Here is an 18,464-nt window from a genome sequence, read left to right as displayed (position 1 = left end):
AGTTTCATCTGCCTCGTGTCCGCCCATTCCACCAGCCTGTCTATGTCTTCCTGAAGTCTATCACTCTCCTCCTCACTGTTCACTATACTTCCGAGTTTTGTGTCATCTGCAAATTTTGAAACAGTGCCCTGTACTCCCAAGTCCAAGTCATTAATATATATCGAGAAAAGCAGTGGTCCTAGAACCGGCCCCCGGGGAACACCACTGTATACCTTCCTCCAGTCCGAAAAACAACCGTCCACTACTCTCTGTTTCCTGTCACTCAGCCAATTCCGTATCCATGCTGCCACCGTCCCTTTTATTCCACGGGCTTCAACTTTGCTGGGAAGCCTATTATGTGGCACTTTGTCGAACGCCTTTTGGAAATCCATGTACACCACGTCAACTAAGGCAGACATTAACTCATTTTAGACAGCAGACAGAGAAGGGCTACTACTGAACCTTCATAAATCACTGGTTCGGCCTCAACTGGAGTCTTGTGTCCAATTCTGGGCACCGCACTTTAGGAAGGACGTCAAGGCCTTGGGGAGGGTGCGGAGGAGATTTACCTGAATGGTATGAGGGATGTGGAGAGACTGGAGAAGCTGGGATTGTTCTCCTTACAGCAGAGAAGGTTAAGGGGAGATTTAATAGAGGCGTTCAAAATCATGAAGTGGTTTGGATAGAGTAAATAAGGAGAAAGTGTTTCCAGTGGCAGGAGGGTCGGTAACCAGAGGACACAGATTGAAGATAATCGGTAAAAGAACCAGAGGGGAGATGAGGAGAATGTTTTTACGCAGCGAGTTGTTGTGATCTGGAATGCACTGCCTGAAAGGGCGGTGGAAGCAGATTCAATAGTGACTTTCAAAAGGGATTTGGATCAATACTTGAAAAGGAAAAATTTGCAGGGCTATTGGGGAGAGAGCAGGGGGGAGTGGGACTAATTGGAGAGATCTTTCAAAGAGCCGGCACAGGCACGATGGGCCGAATGGCCTCCTCCTGTGCTGTGAGGTTCTATGTTAATCAGTGCCACCCCTAATGGTCCATTAAAAAAGGCCTATTGCCTCATTGACCGGACTCTGTCTCACTCCTGACAGAGGTTAGGGTATGTGGAGTCAGGGGGCAAATAGCTGAATGAATAGCAAAAACCAGAAAGCGGATAGTAGGGGTAAAGGGCAGTTATTCCGATTGGAGGAAGGTGGAATGTGGTGTTCCACAAGGATCAGCGCTGGGACCACTGTTATTCATAATTTACATTCATGATTTGGACTTCGGAACGAGGAACTCGGGGCTAGAAATTGGCCTCCTTCGCGCCTCTTGTTATCGCCTCCGGGGGCGCTAACGCATGATCAATGACTCCCGCTAACTTGGCCGGGAGTTTTGCTATGGCGGCGGTATGGCGTTGTGCTACCGCTCCGCCTGCGTCCTTTAGCGCGCCAGGAAGGAAGAGGCATGCTTGATTTTAGCACTCCACTTCCTTCCTGGCGCACAAACACCGAGTTTAGGAAAAGCTGGGAATTATTTAACGCCCGGCGCTAATTTCCCCAGCTTTCAAAGGTTACCGCCCCCCAAACGGGGCGAGACCGACTATCAAAATTTGCAGATGGTACCAAACTGTGGGAGGGTGTCGAGCTAACACTGAGGAAGAAAGCAACATAATCCAAGAAGACATTCGAAAACTTGCAGACTGGGCAGCTAAGTGGCGAATGAAGTTTAACACCGATGAACGTGGGGTGATGCACTTTGGTAGGAAAAACAGAAACATCAGCCACACCTTCAAAAATAAGAAACTGAATGGGGTAGAGGAAACATAGAAACATAGAAGCAGGAGTAGGCCATTCAGCCCCTCGAGCCTGCTCCGCCATTCAATGAGATCATGGCTGATCATTCAAATTCAGTACCCTGTCCCTGCCTTCTCCCCATATCCCTTGATATCTTTAGCCTTAAGAAATATATCCAACTCTTTCTTGAATATATTTAATGAATTGGCCTCCACCGCCCTCTGTGGTAGAGAATTCCACAGGTTCACCACTCTCTGGGTGAAGAAATTCCTCCTCATTTCAGTCCTAAATGGCTTACCCCTTATCCTTAGACTATGACCCCTGGTTCTGGACTCCCCAGCCATCAGAAACATCCTTCCTGCATCTAGTCTGTCCAGGCCTGACAGAATTTTATAGGTTTCGATGAGATCCCCTCTCAATCTTCTAAACTCCAGTGAGTATAAGCCCAATCGACACAATCTCTCCTCATACGTCATTTCTGCCGTCCCAGGTATCACCCTGGTGAATCTTCGCTGCACTCCTTCCGTGGCAAGAATGTCCTTCCTCAGGTAAGGCGACCAAAACTGCACACAGTACTCAAGGTGTGGTCTCACCAAGGCCCTGTACAACTGCAGCAAGGCATCCTTGTTCTTGTACTCGAACCCTCTCGCTACGAAGGGCAACATACCATTTGCCTTCTTAACCGCCTGCTGCACCTGCATGCTTACCTTCAGCGACTGGTGCACAAGGACACCCAGGTCTCTTTGCACTTCCCCTTCTCCCAATCTATTGCCATTCAAAGGGATCGCGGCATACTGGTGAACAAATCATTAAAAGCAGCGTCGCAGGCCAGCAAAGCAATTAATAATGGTAACAAAGCACCGGGATTTATTTCTAGGGGTATAGAATTCAAAAGTAGTGAAGATATGTTAAACTTGTATCGGATTCTGGTTGGGCCGCACTTGGAGTGCTGTGCGCAGTTTTGGTCTCCAGACTATAAGGAGGACATAGACGCACTGGAGAAAAAGTGCCAAAAAGATTTACACGGACGGTATCAGCACTGAGAGATTACAGCTCTCGGGAAAGATTCAACAGGTCGGGGCTTTTTTCTTTAGAAAAGAGAAGACTCGGAGGAGACCTGATGGCGGTCTTTAAAGTTATGAATGGGTTGGACAGGATCGATGTGGAATGTTTCCACTTGTGGGTGAATCCCAAACTAGGGGCCATCAATATAAGATACTGACTGATAAATCCAATAGGGAATTCAGGAGAAACTTCTTTCCCCAGAGAGTGGTGAGAATGTGGAACTCGCTACCACAGGGAGTGGTTGAGTAGTATAGATACCTTCAAAAGGAAACTAGACGAGTACACGAGAGTAAAGGGAATAGAAAGATATGCTGACAGTCTGAGAACGGGAGGAGGCTCGAGTGGAGTATCGATGCCAGCACAGTCTAGGTTGGGCAGAACGGCCTGTTTCTGTGCTGTATGTTCTGTGTCATTCGATGTGAGTCTCCCTCCCACAGCTCGGAATCGTATACAGAGACGTCAAGCTCGAGAACATCCTCCTCGACAGTGACGGCCATGTGGTGCTCACGGACTTTGGGCTGAGCAAGGAGTTCGTCATGGACGAGGTGAGCGCCTCTTGAGGACCCTAGGGGGCCGACAGAGGCCGAATCGGTCGAGTTCCTGACCCTTGACCCCTAGGAGGGTCGGACGGGGGGATCTCTCTGCTGCAGGGACTAAAGTACATTTCTCCAGCGCCTTTCACCACCTCAGGACGTCCCAAAGCGCCTTACAGCCAATGAAGTACTTTCTGAAGTGCAGTCACTGTTGTAATGTGGGAAACGCGGCAGCCAATTTGCGCACAGCAAGCTCCCACAAACAGCAATGTGATAATGACCAGATCATCTGTTTTAGTGATGCTGGTTGAGGGATAAATATTGGCCCCAGGACACCAGGGAGAACTCCCCCTGCTCTTCCTCCAATAGTGGCCGTGGGATCTTTCCGTCCACCTGAGAGGGCAGATGGGTCCTCGGTTTAACGTCTCATCCGAAAGATGACACCTCCAACCGTGTGGCGCTCCCTCAGTACTGCCCCTCCGACAGTGCGGCGCTCCCTCAGTACTGCCCCTCCGACAGTGCGGCGCTCCCTCAGTACTGCCCCTCCGACAGTGCGGCGCTCCCTCAGTACTGCCCCTCCGACAGTGCGGCGCTCCCTCAGTACTGCCCCTCCGACAGTGCGGCGCTCCCTCAGTACCGCCCCCTCCGACAGTGCGGCGCTCCCTCAGTACTGCCCCTCCGACAGTGCGGCGCTCCCTCAGTACCGCCCCTCCGACAGTGCGGCGCTCTCTCAGTACTGCCCCTCCGACAGTCCGGCGCTCCCTCAGTACCGTCCCTCCGACAGTGCGGCGCTCCCTCAGTACTGCCCCTCCGACAGTGCGGCGCTCCCTCAGTACCGCCCCTCCGACGGTGCGGCGCTCTCTCAGTACTGCCCCTCCGACAGTGCGGCGCTCCCTCAGTACCGCCCCTCCGACAGTGCGGCGCTCCCTCAGTACCGCCCCTCCGACAGTGCGGCGCTCCCTCAGTACTGCCCCTCCGACAGTGCGGCGCTCCCTCAGTACTGCCCCTCCGACAGTGCGGCGCTCCCTCAGTACTGCCCCTCCGACGGTGCGGCGCTCCCTCAGCACTGCCCCTCCGACAGTGCGGCGCTCCCTCAGTACCGCCCCTCCGACAGTGCGGCGCTCCCTCAGTACCGCCCCTCCGACAGTGCGGCGCTCCCTCAGTACCGCCCCTCCGACAGTGCGGCGCTCCCTCAGTACTGCCCCTCCGACAGTGCGGCGCTCCCTCAGTACCGCCCCTCCGACAGTGCGGCGCTCTCTCAGTACTGCCCCTCCGACAGTCCGGCGCTCCCTCAGTACCGTCCCTCCGACAGTGCGGCGCTCCCTCAGTACTGCCCCTCCGACAGTGCGGCGCTCCCTCAGTACCGCCCCTCCGACGGTGCGGCGCTCTCTCAGTACTGCCCCTCCGACAGTGCGGCGCTCCCTCAGTACCGCCCCTCCGACAGTGCGGCGCTCCCTCAGTACCGCCCCTCCGACAGTGCGGCGCTCCCTCAGTACCGCCCCTCCGACAGTGCGGCGCTCCCTCAGCAACGCCCCTCTGACAGTGCGGCGCTCCCTCAGTACTGGCAACTGGGAGTGTCGGACTGGATGATGGGGCTCGAGTCTCTGGAGTGGGGACTCGATCCCGCGACCTTCCGACTCCAAGGCGCGAGAGGGAGAGCGACCCACTGAGCAATGGCTGACACTTGCATCTCATTTGGCTGAAGTCATGGTGCTTCAGGAAGTGAGGCGTCCGATTTCTGAGGGACGGAGAGGAGGGACGAGGTGGTGCGGGGGCGGGGGTGGGGTGCGAAAATGAACACCCGGGTGAAGGGCTGCGACCCACGGTGCTGGGACCACCACCGTTGAGGAATAGCCTGTGGATTGGAGGAGGGAGGGAAGACCGCGGGAGGGGAGAGGACTGCCCAGCTATGGGCTCCTGGGATGGAGAATCTAAGAAGGAGACAGTGCCATGAGTCTCGTCTTCGACCCAGCGAGGGTGCGGGCGGGGAGGAGGGGCCTGTGGGCTGGGGGATTTGAACCAGGGAGGAGGGCTCTGAGATTAAGGACCCCTGTGGGTGGGTGCTGAAGGGAGGGGGCAGTCGATTCGGGTGCAATCTCGGTATAAAGTAGTGACTGAGAATGTCCTCGATTGACAGAAGGAAAGGACATTCTCCTTCTGTGGGACCATCGAATACATGGCTCCCGAAATCATCCGAGGAAGTCGATCTGGGCATGGAATGGTGAGTGGAAATCACCCCACCCCCTCTCTCCCCCCCAACTCTCTCTCTCTCTCTCTCTCTCTCCCATCCCTCTCCCTCTCCCCCACTCTCCCCCTCCCTTCCCCCTCTCTCCCCGAGTCCCCCTCCCCCCCCCCCTCTCCCTCCCCCCCTCTCTCCCTCTCCCTCCCCCACTCCCCCTCTCCCTCTATGAACATTCAGTCAGTCAGTGTGACGTGCTGCCCTTTCCCCCACAGTCGGTCGATTGGTGGAGTCTCGGGATCCTGATGTTCGAGCTGCTGACTGGGGCCTCCCCTTTTACCCTGGAGGGAGAGAAAAACTCACAGGGGGAAGTGTCCAGGTGGGTGCGGAGCGGTTGCCCCCGTAGAACCCTGCGATTTGGAGCTCTCAGCCCAGTGAGAACTTGCAGCTTTGACATGGCAGCGTGATGCTCTGGGGTGGACAGACGCGTCACACTGGGTGCTCTGTCCTAACAGGAACGCGAGATTTATTCTTTTAATTAATTCTTGGGATGTGGGCATCTCTGGCAAGGCCACCATTTATTGCCCGTCTCTAGTTGCCCTCGAGAAGGTGGTGGTGAGCCGCCTTCTTGAACCGCTGCAGTCCGTGTGGTGAAGGTGCTCCCACAGTGCTGTTAGGGAGGGAGTTCCAGGATTTTGACCCAGCGACGATGAAGGAACGGCCGATATATTTCCAAGTCGGGATGGTGTGTGACTTGGAGGGGAACTTGGAGGTGGTGGTGTTCCCATCGTGCTGTCATTCAGAGACCACTGAGATTTCTGTTGGGAGTGTTTGATGGGACAGTGTAGAGGGAGCTTTACTCTGTATCTAACCCGTGCTGTACCTGCCCTGGGAGTGTTTGATGGGACAGTGTAGAGGGAGCTTTACTCTGTATCTAACCTATGCTGTACCTGCCCTGGGAGTGTTTGATGGGACAGTGTAGAGGGAGTTTTACTCTTTTTTTATTCTTTCATGGGATGTGGGCGTCGCTGGCAAGGCCCAGCATTTATTGCCCATCCCTAATTGCCCTTGAGAAGGTGGTGGTGAGCCGCCTTCTTGAACCGCTGCAGTCCGTGTGGTGAAGGTGCGCCCACAGTGCTGTTAGGGAGGGAGTTCCAAGATTTTGACCCGGCGACGATGAAGGAATGGCCGATATATTTCCAAGTCAGGATGGTGTATGACTTGGAGGTGGCGGTGTTCCCATGCGCCTGCTGCCCTTGTCCTTCTAGGTGGAAGAGGTCGTGGGTTTGGGGAGGTGCTGCCGAAGAAGCCTTGGCGAGTTGCTGCAGTGCATCTTGTAGATGGTCCACACTGCAGCCACGGTACGCCGGTGGTGGAGGGAGTGAATGTTTAAGGTGGTGGATGGGGTGCCAATCAAACGGGCTGCTTTGTCCTGGATGGTGTCGAGCTTCTTGAGTGTTGTTGGGAGCTGCACTCATCCAGGCAAGTGGAGAGTATTCCATCACACTCCTGACTTGAGCCTTGTAGATGGTGGAAATGCTTTGGGGAGTCAGGAGGTGAGACACTCGTTGCAGAATACCCAGCCTCTGACCTGCTCTTGTTGCCACAGTATTTATGTGGCTGGTCCAGTTAAGTTTCTGGTCAATGGTGACCCCCCAGGATGTTGATAGTGGGGGATTTGGTGATGATAATGCCATTGAATGTCAAGGGGAGGTCATTAGACTCTCGCTTGTTGGAGATAGTCATTGCCTGGCACTTCTGTGGCGTGAATGTTACCTGCCACTTATCAGCCCAAGCCTGAACGTCGTCCAGGTCTTGTTGCATGCAGGCATGGACTGCTTCATTATCTGTGGAGTTGTGAATGGCGCTGAACACTGTGCAGTCATCAGCGAACATTGCCATTTCTGAACTTATGTTGGAGGGAAGGTCATTGATGAAGCAGCTGAAGATGGTTGGGCCTAGGACACTGCCTTGAGGAACTCCTGCAGCCATGTCCTGGGGCTGTGATGATTGACCTGCAACCACCACAAGACTGAGAGCGTTCGTTTCTCCGCAGGCGAATCATGCAGGCCGACCCCCCACTCCCCAACGAGATCTCCTCCGCCGGCCGGGACCTGATCCAGAAACTGCTCGTCAAGGACCCGAAGAAGAGGCTGGGCTCGGGGTCCAAGGGAGCGACGGAGATCAAACGCCACGCCTTCTTCCGGGTAAGGCATCAACGCCCGTGCGCCCCTCGCTCCCTGACCGCTCCCATTTCCCGTTAACGGGACACCCAGGGGGGAGGTGGGTGGGGTTCAGAGTGCAGGCGACTCTGAGGTTGAAAGGAATGGGAGGAAGATCAAGAAATAGGGGCAACAAAGCCTTAGGCTTTCAAAGAAAGACTCGCATTTCTCCAGCGCCTTTCACGACCACCGGACGTCCCAAAGCGCTTTACAGCCAATGAAGTACTTTTTGAAGTGTGGTCACTGTTGTAATGTAGGAAACGTGGCCGCCAATTGGCGCACAGCAAGCTCCCACAAATAGCAATGTGATAATGACCAGAGCATCTGTTTTAGTGATGTTGATTGAGGGATAAATATTGTCCCAGGACATTGGCGCTCCCTCAGTACCATCCCTCCGACAGTGCAGCGCTCCCTCAGTACCATCCCTACGACAGTGCGGCGCTCCCTCAGTACCGTCCTTCCAACAGTGCGGCGCTCCCTCAGTACCGCCCCTCCGACAGTGCGGCGCTCCCTCAGTACCGCCCCTCCGACAGTGCGGCGCTCCCTCAGTACCGCCCCTCCGACAGTGCGGCGCTCCCTCAGTACCGCCCCTCTGACAGTGCAGCGCTCCCTCAGTACCGCCCCTCCGACAGCGCGGCGCTCCCTCAGTACCGCCCCTCTGACAGTGCGGCGCTCCCTCAGTACCGCCCCTCCGACAGTGCAGCGCTCCCTCAGTACTGCCCCTCCGACAGTGCGGCGCTCCCTCAGCACTGCCCCTTCGACAGTGCGGCGCTCCCTCAGTACCGCCCCTTCGACAGTGCGGCGCTCCCTCAGTACCACCCCTCCGACAGTGCGGCGCTCCCTCAGTACTGCCCCTCCGACAGTGCGGCGCTCCCTCAGTACCGCCCCTCCGACAGCGCAGCGCTCCCTCAGTACTGCCCCTCCGACAGCGCGGCGCTCCCTCAGTACTGCCCCTCCGACAGTGCGGCGCTCCCTCAGTACCACCCCTCCGACAGAACGGCTGACACCACAGACGATCGATGGAGCTTGGGATTGAATAGCTGGCGGGCTGCAGGCGGCGGCGTCGGAGGATGGGCGCGGGACGACTCGCGCACGCCGCCGGATTAACCGTGCTCTCTTTCAGGGAATGAACTGGGACGATCTGGTGGCCAAGAAGGTCCCGGCCCCATTCAAGCCGGTCATCCGGAGCGAGATGGACGTCGGCAACTTTGCGGAGGAGTTCACGGAGATGGACCCCACCTACTCACCGGCCAGCATCCCCCACAGCGGTGACAGGATATTCCAGGTGTGTGTCTGTCGCGCCGCGCACGGGGGTCCGTACCCGGGAGGGGACCGCCTTGCTAGCTCCCCGCCCCCCCCCCGCCCAGCCCACGCTGAATGAGCAGGCGGGAGGTGAGACGTTAAATCACTTGTAACCTCGCTGTCTGAACCTTAAAGCAGCGGGCCCGACTCAGAATTGACACCAACGCCCCCCTAACTGTGGCTCGAGCCTTGGTCAGACCCCGTCTGGAGTAAGTACGATCAGTCCTGGGCACCTGAGGAAGAGATATACTGGCCTGGGAGAGGGTGCTACCCAGATCCAGCAGAATGATCCCGGGGACAAAGGGGTTAATTTACGAGCCCAGGTTGTACAGACGAGGCTCGTATTCCCTCGAGTGTGGAAGGTTTACCGGACTAATACCTGGAATGGGCGGGTTGTCTTATGAGGAAAGGGTGGACAGGCTGGGCTTGTATCCGCTGGAGTTTAGAAGAGTAAGAGGTGACTTGATTGAAACATATAACAGGGATGGATGGGCGGCGCGGACACGATGGGCCGAAGGGCCTCTTTCTGTGCTGTAAAACTCTATGACTCTATGAAGATCCTGAGGGGTCTGGACAGGGTGGATGTGGAGAGGATGTTTCCTCTTGTGGGAGAATCTAGAACTAGGGGTCACTGTTTAAAAATAAGGGGTCGCCCATTCAAGACGGAGATGAGGAGACATTTTTCTCAGAGGGTCGTGAGTCTTTGGAACTCTCTTCCTCAGAGGGCGGTGGAAGCAGAGCCTTTGAATATTTTGAAGGCAGAGGTAGATAGATTCTTGGTGAGCAAGGGGGTGAAAGGTTATTGGGGGTAGGCGGGAATGTGGAGTAATCGGATCAGCCATAATCTTCAATGTAAGAAAACTACTAGACACTTGGTCTAAGCGTTAAACAAGGCTTTAATCAACTGTTTTACAACATGGAGGTCTAGTTGTGTCCTTCACTAGTTCCTGTTAAAGAATGTCCTGAGCAAGCTGGGCCCGTGCCCGAGTATTTATACTCTCCCTGGACAGCGCCACCCATAGGCTGCCCAGTATTACTACATAAGTCATTTTCACATGAATGACGAGATTCATGTCAATCTTACTGAATGGCGCAGCAGGCTCGAGGGGCCGAGTGGCCGACTCCTGCTCCTAATTCGTATGTTCGTGTTAAAGGGTGATCTGATCGAGGTGTTTAAGGATTCGATCGGGTAGATCGAGAGAAACTATTTCCTCTGGTCGGGGGGAGTCACCTTAAAATGAGAGCCAGGCCATTCAGGGGTGATGTCGGGAAGCACTTCTTCACACAAAGGGTGGTGGAAACCTGGAACTCTCCCCCCCAGAAAGCTGTCGAGGCCGGGGGTCAAGACTGAGACTGATAGATTTTTGTTAACCAAAGGTATTAAGGGATATGGAGCAAAGGCGGGGAGATGGAGTGAGGTCGCAGATCAGCCGCGATCTGATTGAATGGGGGAACAGGCCCCGAGGGGTTGAACGGCCTCCTCCTGTCTCTAAGGGGGGAGCGAGCGCACGCGCGCGTGCTGTATCCGAGGAGCGCCTCACTCTCTGCCCCTCTTCCCTCAGGGCTATTCCTTCATCGCTCCGTCCGTGCTCTTCGACCGCAACGCCGTGATGTCCGAACCCCTGGAGCTGGAGCTGAGCACTGATCGTCCGGACAGCATGGCCGTCGCCCGCAGCGCCATGACTAAGGTACGGATTGGTTCTCCTCCTGCCCCGCCCCCCCCACCACAACGCACGCCCCGTCCTTGCGCTGCCTGCCGCGAGGCCCGGTCCGAAGAAGGTGGGGGGGAATTTTAAGCCTTGCGAGGTATAAATTCCCCCCTGGTAGGCCGGGTACTGAGAATCCAAAATGGCCACCGCCTCACCAGCCACCATTTTCTACGACCTTTGACCCCCCCCCCCCGGGTTGGCCTGATTTTCCCCACGCCTGGAGGCCCTCGCTCTCGCTGGGGGAGATTTGCCCTGCGTGCCGTGGCGGTTGCCCCCCTGGTTACCGTGCCCAAGTGGGCTATTCGGGTAGGGGGCGTGCGTCGCAACATGCACATGGGCACTTTCCAGCCGAGGTCACTGGGGTGGCGATCAGGAGCGGGAAGTCCCCCGCCCCCGGACCCGGGCTGATTTTCCTCTTTCCACCTCCCCCATCCTTGCTGAGCTGTGGGCCTCAGTACGGCAAGGGCTGGAATGGGTTGGGTGCGGGAGGGGGGGAGGGTGGGTGGGCAAGCGGTAAACATTTGATCCTTAAAGGGACTAGGCCGGGTTGGAACCCACAAGGTGAGGTACACAGGCTAGCGCAGAGTTAAACTGGCCAAACTTGCTCCTGACCTGGAGGTGAAAGGTCAGCAGAATCCTCGTTCCTCGGGGCTGACCGTTTTTTTTTTGTTCGTTAGGACTCTCCGTTCTTCCAGCATTACGACCTCAACATGAAGGACGAGCCGCTGGGAGTGGGAAGCTTCTCGATCTGCAGAAAGTGCCGGAACAAGCTGAGTGGGCAGGAGTTCGCTGTCAAGATTCTCAGCAAGAGGTGAAGGCCCAGCGAAAAAAAACACGGCCACCCGGTGAAAAAAAAACATGGCCGCCCAGTGAAAAAAAAAACATGGCCGCCCAGTGAAAAAAAAACATGGCCGCCCAGTGAAAAAAACATGGCCGTCTGGCAAAAAACAAATATGGCTGCCCGACCAAAAAAAACATGGCCGCCCGGTGAAAAAAACATGGCCACCTGGCAAAACAAACATGGCTGCCTGGCAAAAAAAAAACATGGCCGCCTTCCAGCTCCCCTCTAACTGACCCCGGCAGCTAATCCCAAGCCTGGCCTCACCCAGAGTCGCCCACGCTCCCATTCCATGGCGCGAATCAAGATCCATTCGCCCCCTCTGTGCTCGCTGACCTACATTGGCTCCCAGTTAAGCAACGCCCCGATTTAAAAATTCTCATCCTTGTTTTCAAATCCCTCCATGGCCCTTGTCCCTCCCTATCTCTGTAACCACCTCCAGCCCTACAAACCCCCCGAGATCTCTGCACTCCTCCAATTCTGGCCTCTTGAGCATCCCCGATTTTAATCGCTCCACCATTGGCGGCCGTGCCTTCAGCTGCCTGGGCCCTAAGCTCTGGAATTCCCTCCCTAAACCTCTCCGCCGCTCTCTCCTCCTTTAAGACGCTCCTTAAAACCGACCTCTTTGACCCAGCTTTTGGTCACCTGTCCTAATATCTCCTTATGTGGCTCGGTGTCAAATTTTTCTGGTAACGTTCTTGAGAAGCTCCCTGGAACGTTTTACTACATTAAAGGCGCTGTATAAATTCAAGCTGATGTGCACAAAATATCAAAGGGTTAGCTACATTCGCTGATGAGATGAGAGGGTTGGGGGTCGGAGAGAATGAAATGTTCCTCAGTGCCCCTGCCCATTGGATGCCAGGCTCCGTCTGTGCCGGGTGTGCTGGAGTCCCACCCCCACCCCCGCAGGTACTGAGGCTGTTTTCCTGTCTGTGTTCTAGGATGGAAGGTTACATCCAGCGGGAGATTGGAGCCCTGAAGCTGTGTGAGGGACACCCCAATATCGTCAAGCTATACGAGGTCTTCCATGACCAGGTGAGCAGAGAGTGCGGACCTGCCCTGCCCTACCAAGAGCTGGGCCCAGTGACCGGATGTGACATCTGTAGCTCGCTTTGTGTGTGAGAGAGAGTGTGTGTGTGAGAGAGAGAGAGAGAGGATAGCAAACTGAGAAAAACCTTGACAATGTACAGACTTAGTGAACATAGCCTGGCCATCGAAAAAGGCAGACACAGGCAGACCCGGCTGCCAAGAGAGGACAGGATATGCTCTCACTGCAGTCAGGGAGTGGTGGAGACAGAGATGCACTTCCTCACAGCTTGTGGAAAATATCAGGGCATCAGGGAGAATTTCTACCCAAAATTCACAAAAATATGCCCTGAATTCAGAAATTTGAATGACGACCAAAAACTCCCATACCTACTAGGGGAAGAGAGAAATTGTGTAACCTTAGCGGCACACTATGTTACAGCTTGCCATAAACAGAGGGACAACCATTAAATCTAAGAAAAGAGTATATACAAATTATATGAATGTATATTTATACACTCAGGGATATATCTGTTTATACACTGTATGGATAGATCTGCGTTTATGTGTTCAACCATAAATGTTTTTCGATGCTTTGGCAACATAAGATGTACCTTGTCATGCCAATAAAGCGATTTGAATTGAATTGAATTGAGTGTGTGTGTGTGAGAGAGAGAGAGAGAATGTGTGTGAATGTGTGAGAGAGTGTGAGTGTGTGTGTGTGTGTGTGTGAGAGAGTGTGGGGTGCGGGTGTGCAGTATACCTGCTGTCTCTGGCGGCCTGCCCGCACTGAGGCCGATCCTGCCCGCCCTGCCCTCTGACCTGGTGCCCCCTTGTCCTAGTTCCACACGTACCTGGTGATGGAGTTGCTCCGGGGCGGCGAGCTGCTTGAACGGATCCGGAAAAGGAAGCACTTCAGCGAGCTGGAGGCCAGCCGGATGATGCGGAGCCTGGTGTCGGGGGTCAGCCACATGCACGACGCAGGGGTGGTACACAGGGACCTGAAACCGGAGGTAGGGTCACTCATAGCCCCGTCTTAACCCCAGCTCATCGACATCGTAGCCTCAGTACTGCCCCTCCGACAGTGCGGCGTTCCCTCGGTACAGCCCCTCCGACAGTGCGGCGCTCCCTCGGTACCACCCCTCCGACAGTGCGGCGCTCCCACAGTACCGCCCCTCCGACAGTGTGGCGCTCCCTCAGTACCGCCCCTCCGACAATGCGGCGCTCCCACAGTACCGCCCCTCCGACAGTGCGGCGCTCCCTCAGTACCGCCCCTCCGACAGTGCGGCGCTCCCTCAGTACTGCCCCTCCGACGGTGCGGCGCTCCCTCAGTACCGCCCCTCCGACGGTGCGGCGCTCCCTCAGTACCGCCCCTCCGACGGTGCGGCGCTCCCTCAGTACCGCCTTGGGAGTGTCAGCCTGGATTATGTGCTGAAGTCTCTGGAGTGGGGACTCGAACCCACAACCTTCTGACTCAGAGGCGAGGGTGCTGCCCACTGAGCCACGGCTGACTACCGTGACTCTGTTGGTAAGTGGTGTTGAGTCACACGAAGGAGGCTCGGTCTTCGATTGGCCTAGGGGTAGCGGTGGGAACGTTCCAATTGGCCCCCTTAGCGAGGGAGTAAAGCAGCCAGGCGCCCTGCTCCTGATCTCCGTCCAGTGGGTCCTGCCGGGATGTGTCGGTGTGGCCGTTGGTTGAAGGCCAGGCTCGGGGTTGAAGCCCGCCGCAGTTGAACAGCCGACCAACACACACTGTCTATTGACTCACAGCGGAACAACGGTCCATTGGGGCTGGTGTACCATTGGAGGGAAGCCGGACCTCAGTGAGAGTCAGGAGGGGGGAGAAGGCGGGATGGGATCTATGGGATGGCGACCGTAACCTTTCAGGAAGAACTCAGCTGTGCGACCAGGGGAGGCACGGGATGATTGACACTGTGAGGGGCCGCGGTTGCTCTGGCCCGCCACCTGTCGCTGGGAGGGTGGGGGCACGGAGTCAGGGAGGGCAGACAGGTCACTGGGTCAAAGACACGGGCTGGCTGTGGCGAGGCCCCGCACTCACTTGTTGGCCCTGCTTTTCTTCCGAAGAACCTGCTCTTTGCGGACGAGCGGGACGGGGCCCCCATCAAGGTCATCGACTTTGGGTTCGCCCGCATCAAGCAGCCCAACAGCCAGCCGCTGCAGACACCCTGCTTCACCCTGGAGTACGCAGCACCCGAACTGCTCAAGGATAAAGGCTACGATGAGTCCTGTGACCTCTGGAGCCTGGGGGTCATCCTGGTGAGTTCTGCCTTTGACCTTGCCAATCGATTGGGGAACGGGATGGCCTGGGATTGTTTGATGGGACAGTGTAGAGGGGGCTTTACTCTGTATCTAACCCATGCTGTACCTGCCCTGGGGGTGTTTGATGGGGCAGTGTAGAGGGAGCTTTACTCTGTATCTAACCCGTGCTGTACCTGCCCTGGGAGTGTTTGATGGGACAGTGTAGAGGGAGCTTTACTCTGTATCTAACCCGTGCTGTACCTGCCCTGGGGGTGTTTGATGGGGCAGTGTAGAGGGAGCTTTACTCTGTATCTAACCCATGCTGTACCTGCCCTGGGGGTGTTTGATGGGGCAGTGTAGAGGGAGCTTTACTCTGTATCTAACCCGTGCTGTACCTGCCCTGGGTGTGTTTGATGGGACAGTGTAGAGGGAGCTTTACTCTGTATCTAACCCCGTGCTGTACCTGCCCTGGGAGTGTTTGATGGGACAGTGTAGAGGGAGCTTTACTCTGTATCTAACCCCTGCGGTACCTACCCCTGGGAGTGTTTGATGGGGCAGTGTAGAGGGAGCTTTACTCTGTATCTAATCCGTGCTGTACCTGCCCTGGGAGTGTTTGATGGGACAGTGTAGAGGGAGCTTTACTCTGTATCTAACCCGTGCTGTACCTGCCCTGGGAGTGTTTGATGGGACAGTGTAGAGGGAGCTTTACTCTGTATCTAACCCGTGCTGTACCTGCCCTGGGAGTGTTTGATGGGACAGTGTAGAGGGAGCTTTACTCTGTATCTAACCCCTGCTGTACCTACCCCTGGGAGTGTTTGATGGGGCAGTGTAGAGGGAGCTTTACTCTGTATCTAATCCGTGCTGTACCTGCCCTGGGAGTGTTTGATGGGACAGTGTAGAGGGAGCTTTACTCTGTATCTAACCCGTGCTGTACCTGCCCTGGGAGTGTTTGATGGGACAATGTAGAGGGAGCTTTACTCTGTATCTGCCCTGGGAGTGTTTGATGGGACAATGTAGAGGGAGCTTTACTCTGTATCTGCCCTGTGCTGTACCTGCCCTGGTCTCGAACCCACAACCTTCTGACTCCGATGCGAGAGTGCTATCCACTAAACCACGGCTAACACACCGTGGGAGTCTTAGAGTGACGCCTTCTCCTGGGCTGGATGTGAACCTTGACTCAGGGGTGCAAGGACCTTGAAGCCAATGGGGTCGGGTGAGGGCGGGGGTGCGGTGCGCACGTGACACATACACTATACTGGGGGACGTCCCCTTCGAAAGCATAGGTTCACTGATGTCTTCGTGTCCCCTCTCCTTCCTTGGCAGTACACCATGCTGTCCGGACATGTCCCCTTCCAGGGCTCCTGCAAAGGGATGTCCTCCTCCAACGCCGCGGACATCATGAAGAAGATCAAGGGTGGAGATTTCTCCTTCGACGGCGAGGCTTGGAAAAACGTGTCCGAAGGAGCCAAAGATATCGTTCGAGGTACGGGCAGGGGTCAGAGGTGAAGCTGGGGAGCAGCTAGCTAGAGAACTGACACCACCTCGAGGGTCTTAAACACTTGAGAGTCTGTGCCGTAAAACTTGGCAGTTACACAGTGAGTGACCCTTACCCTGAATAAACAGTGACTCTGTACAGTTACACAGTGAGTGACCCTTACCCTGAATAAACAGTGACTCTGTACAGTTACACAGTGAGTGACCCTTACCCTGAATAAACAGTGACTCTGTACAGTTACACAGTGAGTGACCCTTACCCTGATTAAACAGTGACTCTGTACAGTTACACAGTGAGTGACCCTTACCCTGAATAAACAGTGACTCTGTACAGTTACACAGTGAGTGACCCTTACCCTGAATAAACAGTGACTCTGTACAGTTACACAGTGAGTGACCCTTACCCTGAATAAACAGTGACTCTGTACAGTTACACAGTGAGTGACCCTTACCCTGAATAAACAGTAACTCTGTACAGTTACACAGTGAGTGACCCTCACCCTGAATAAACAGTGACTCTGTACAGTTACACAGTGAGTGACCCTTACCCTGAATAAACAGTGACTCTGTACAGTTACACAGTGAGTGACCCTTACCCTGAATAAACAGTGACTCTGTACAGTTACACAGTGAGTGACCCTTACCCTGAATAAACAGTGACTCTGTACAGTTACACTGTGAGTGACCCTTACCCTGAATAAACAGTGACTCTGTACAGTTACAGTGAGTGACCCTTACCCTGAATAAACAGTGACTCTGTACAGTTACACGGTGAGTGACCCTTACCCTGAATAAACAGTGACTCTGTACAGTTACACAGTGAGTGACCCTTACCCTGAATAAACAGTGACTCTGTACAGTTACACAGTGAGTGACCCTTACCCTGAATAAACAGTGACTCTGTACAGTTACACAGTGAGTGATCCTTACCCTGAATAAACAGTGACTCTGTACAGTTACACAGTGAGTGACCCTTACCCTGAATAAACAGTGACTCTGTACAGTTACACAGTGAGTGACCCTTACCCTGAATAAACAGTGACTCTGTACAGTTACACAGCGAGTGACCCTTACCCTGAATAAACAGTGACTCTGTACAGTTACACAGTGAGCGACCCTTACCCTGAATAAACAGTGACTCTGTACAGTTACACAGTGAGTGACCCTTACCCTGAATAAAAAGTGACTCTGTGCAGTTACACAGTGAGTGACCCTTACCCTGAATAAACAGTGACTCTGTACAGTTACACAGTGAGTGACCCTTACCCTGAATAAACAGTGACTCTGTACAGTTACACAGTGAGTGACCCTTACCCTGAATAAACAGTGACTCTGTACAGTTACACAGTGAGTGACCCTTACCCTGAATAAACAGTGACTCTGTACAGTTACACAGTGAGTGACCCTTACCCTGAATAAACAGTGACTCTGTACAGTTACACAGTGAGTGACCCTTACCCTGAATAAAAAGTGACTCTGTACAGTTACACAGTGAGTGATCCTTACCCTGAATAAACAGTGACTCTGTACAGTTACACAGTGAGCGACCCTTACCCTGAATAAACAGTGACTCTGTACAGTTACACAGTGAGTGACCCTTACCCTGAATAAAAAGTGACTCTGTGCAGTTACACAGTGAGTGACCCTTACCCTGAATAAACAGTGACTCTGTACAGTTACACAGTGAGTGACCCTTACCCTGAATAAACAGTGACTCTGTACAGTTACACAGTGAGTGACCCTTACCCTGAATAAACAGTGACTCTGTACAGTTACACAGTGAGTGACCCTTACCCTGAATAAAAAGTGACTCTGTACAGTTACACAGTGAGTGACCCTTACCCTGAATAAACAGTGACTCTGTACAGTTACACTGTGAGTGACCCTTACCCTGAATAAACAGTGACTCTGTACAGTTACACTGTGAGTGACCCTTACCCTGAATAAACAGTGACTCTGTACAGTTACACAGTGAGTGACCCTTACCCTGAATAAACAGTGACTCTGTACAGTACACTGTGAGTGACCCTTACCCTGAATAAACGTGACCTCTGTACAGTTACACTGTGAGTGACCC

The 18,464-nt window shown here is 54.5% G+C and overlaps 1 protein-coding gene across 3 annotated transcripts in view; it reads left to right on the top strand.

Moving 5' to 3' along the window:
* The window catches only part of LOC147092893 (ribosomal protein S6 kinase alpha-5-like), a 39,986-nt gene extending 23,547 nt beyond the window's left edge, over positions 1-16,439 (top strand). Inside the window, exons 5-15 of one of the 3 annotated variants that reach the window (XM_085976173.1) lie at positions 3,263-3,370; positions 5,496-5,579; positions 5,813-5,916; positions 7,594-7,744; positions 8,883-9,044; positions 10,624-10,749; positions 11,448-11,581; positions 12,550-12,643; positions 13,477-13,647; positions 14,720-14,911; positions 16,217-16,417. In XM_085976173.1, the coding sequence (XP_085832299.1) occupies positions 3,263-3,370; positions 5,496-5,579; positions 5,813-5,916; positions 7,594-7,744; positions 8,883-9,044; positions 10,624-10,749; positions 11,448-11,581; positions 12,550-12,643; positions 13,477-13,647; positions 14,720-14,911; positions 16,217-16,399 (1,509 nt within the window). In that variant the 3' untranslated portion in view covers positions 16,400-16,417. Of the gene's footprint in view, positions 1-3,262; positions 3,371-5,495; positions 5,580-5,812; positions 5,917-7,593; positions 7,745-8,882; positions 9,045-10,623; positions 10,750-11,447; positions 11,582-12,549; positions 12,644-13,476; positions 13,648-14,719; positions 14,912-16,216 lie in introns of all 3 variants that reach the window. The other 2 variants (XM_085976175.1, XM_085976174.1) reach the window with 2 other exon arrangements.
* Positions 16,440-18,464: the final 2,025 nt, after the last annotated feature.

This window comes from Somniosus microcephalus, unplaced genomic scaffold, assembly GCF_052327205.1.
Source record: "Somniosus microcephalus isolate GS21.2 unplaced genomic scaffold, FLI_Smic_1.0 unresolved_chr2, whole genome shotgun sequence".
In the NCBI taxonomy this organism is placed as follows: domain Eukaryota; kingdom Metazoa; phylum Chordata; class Chondrichthyes; order Squaliformes; family Somniosidae; genus Somniosus; species Somniosus microcephalus.
The sequence above is the reverse complement of the archived record's forward strand: the minus strand, read 5'-3'. Positions and strand labels throughout refer to the sequence as shown.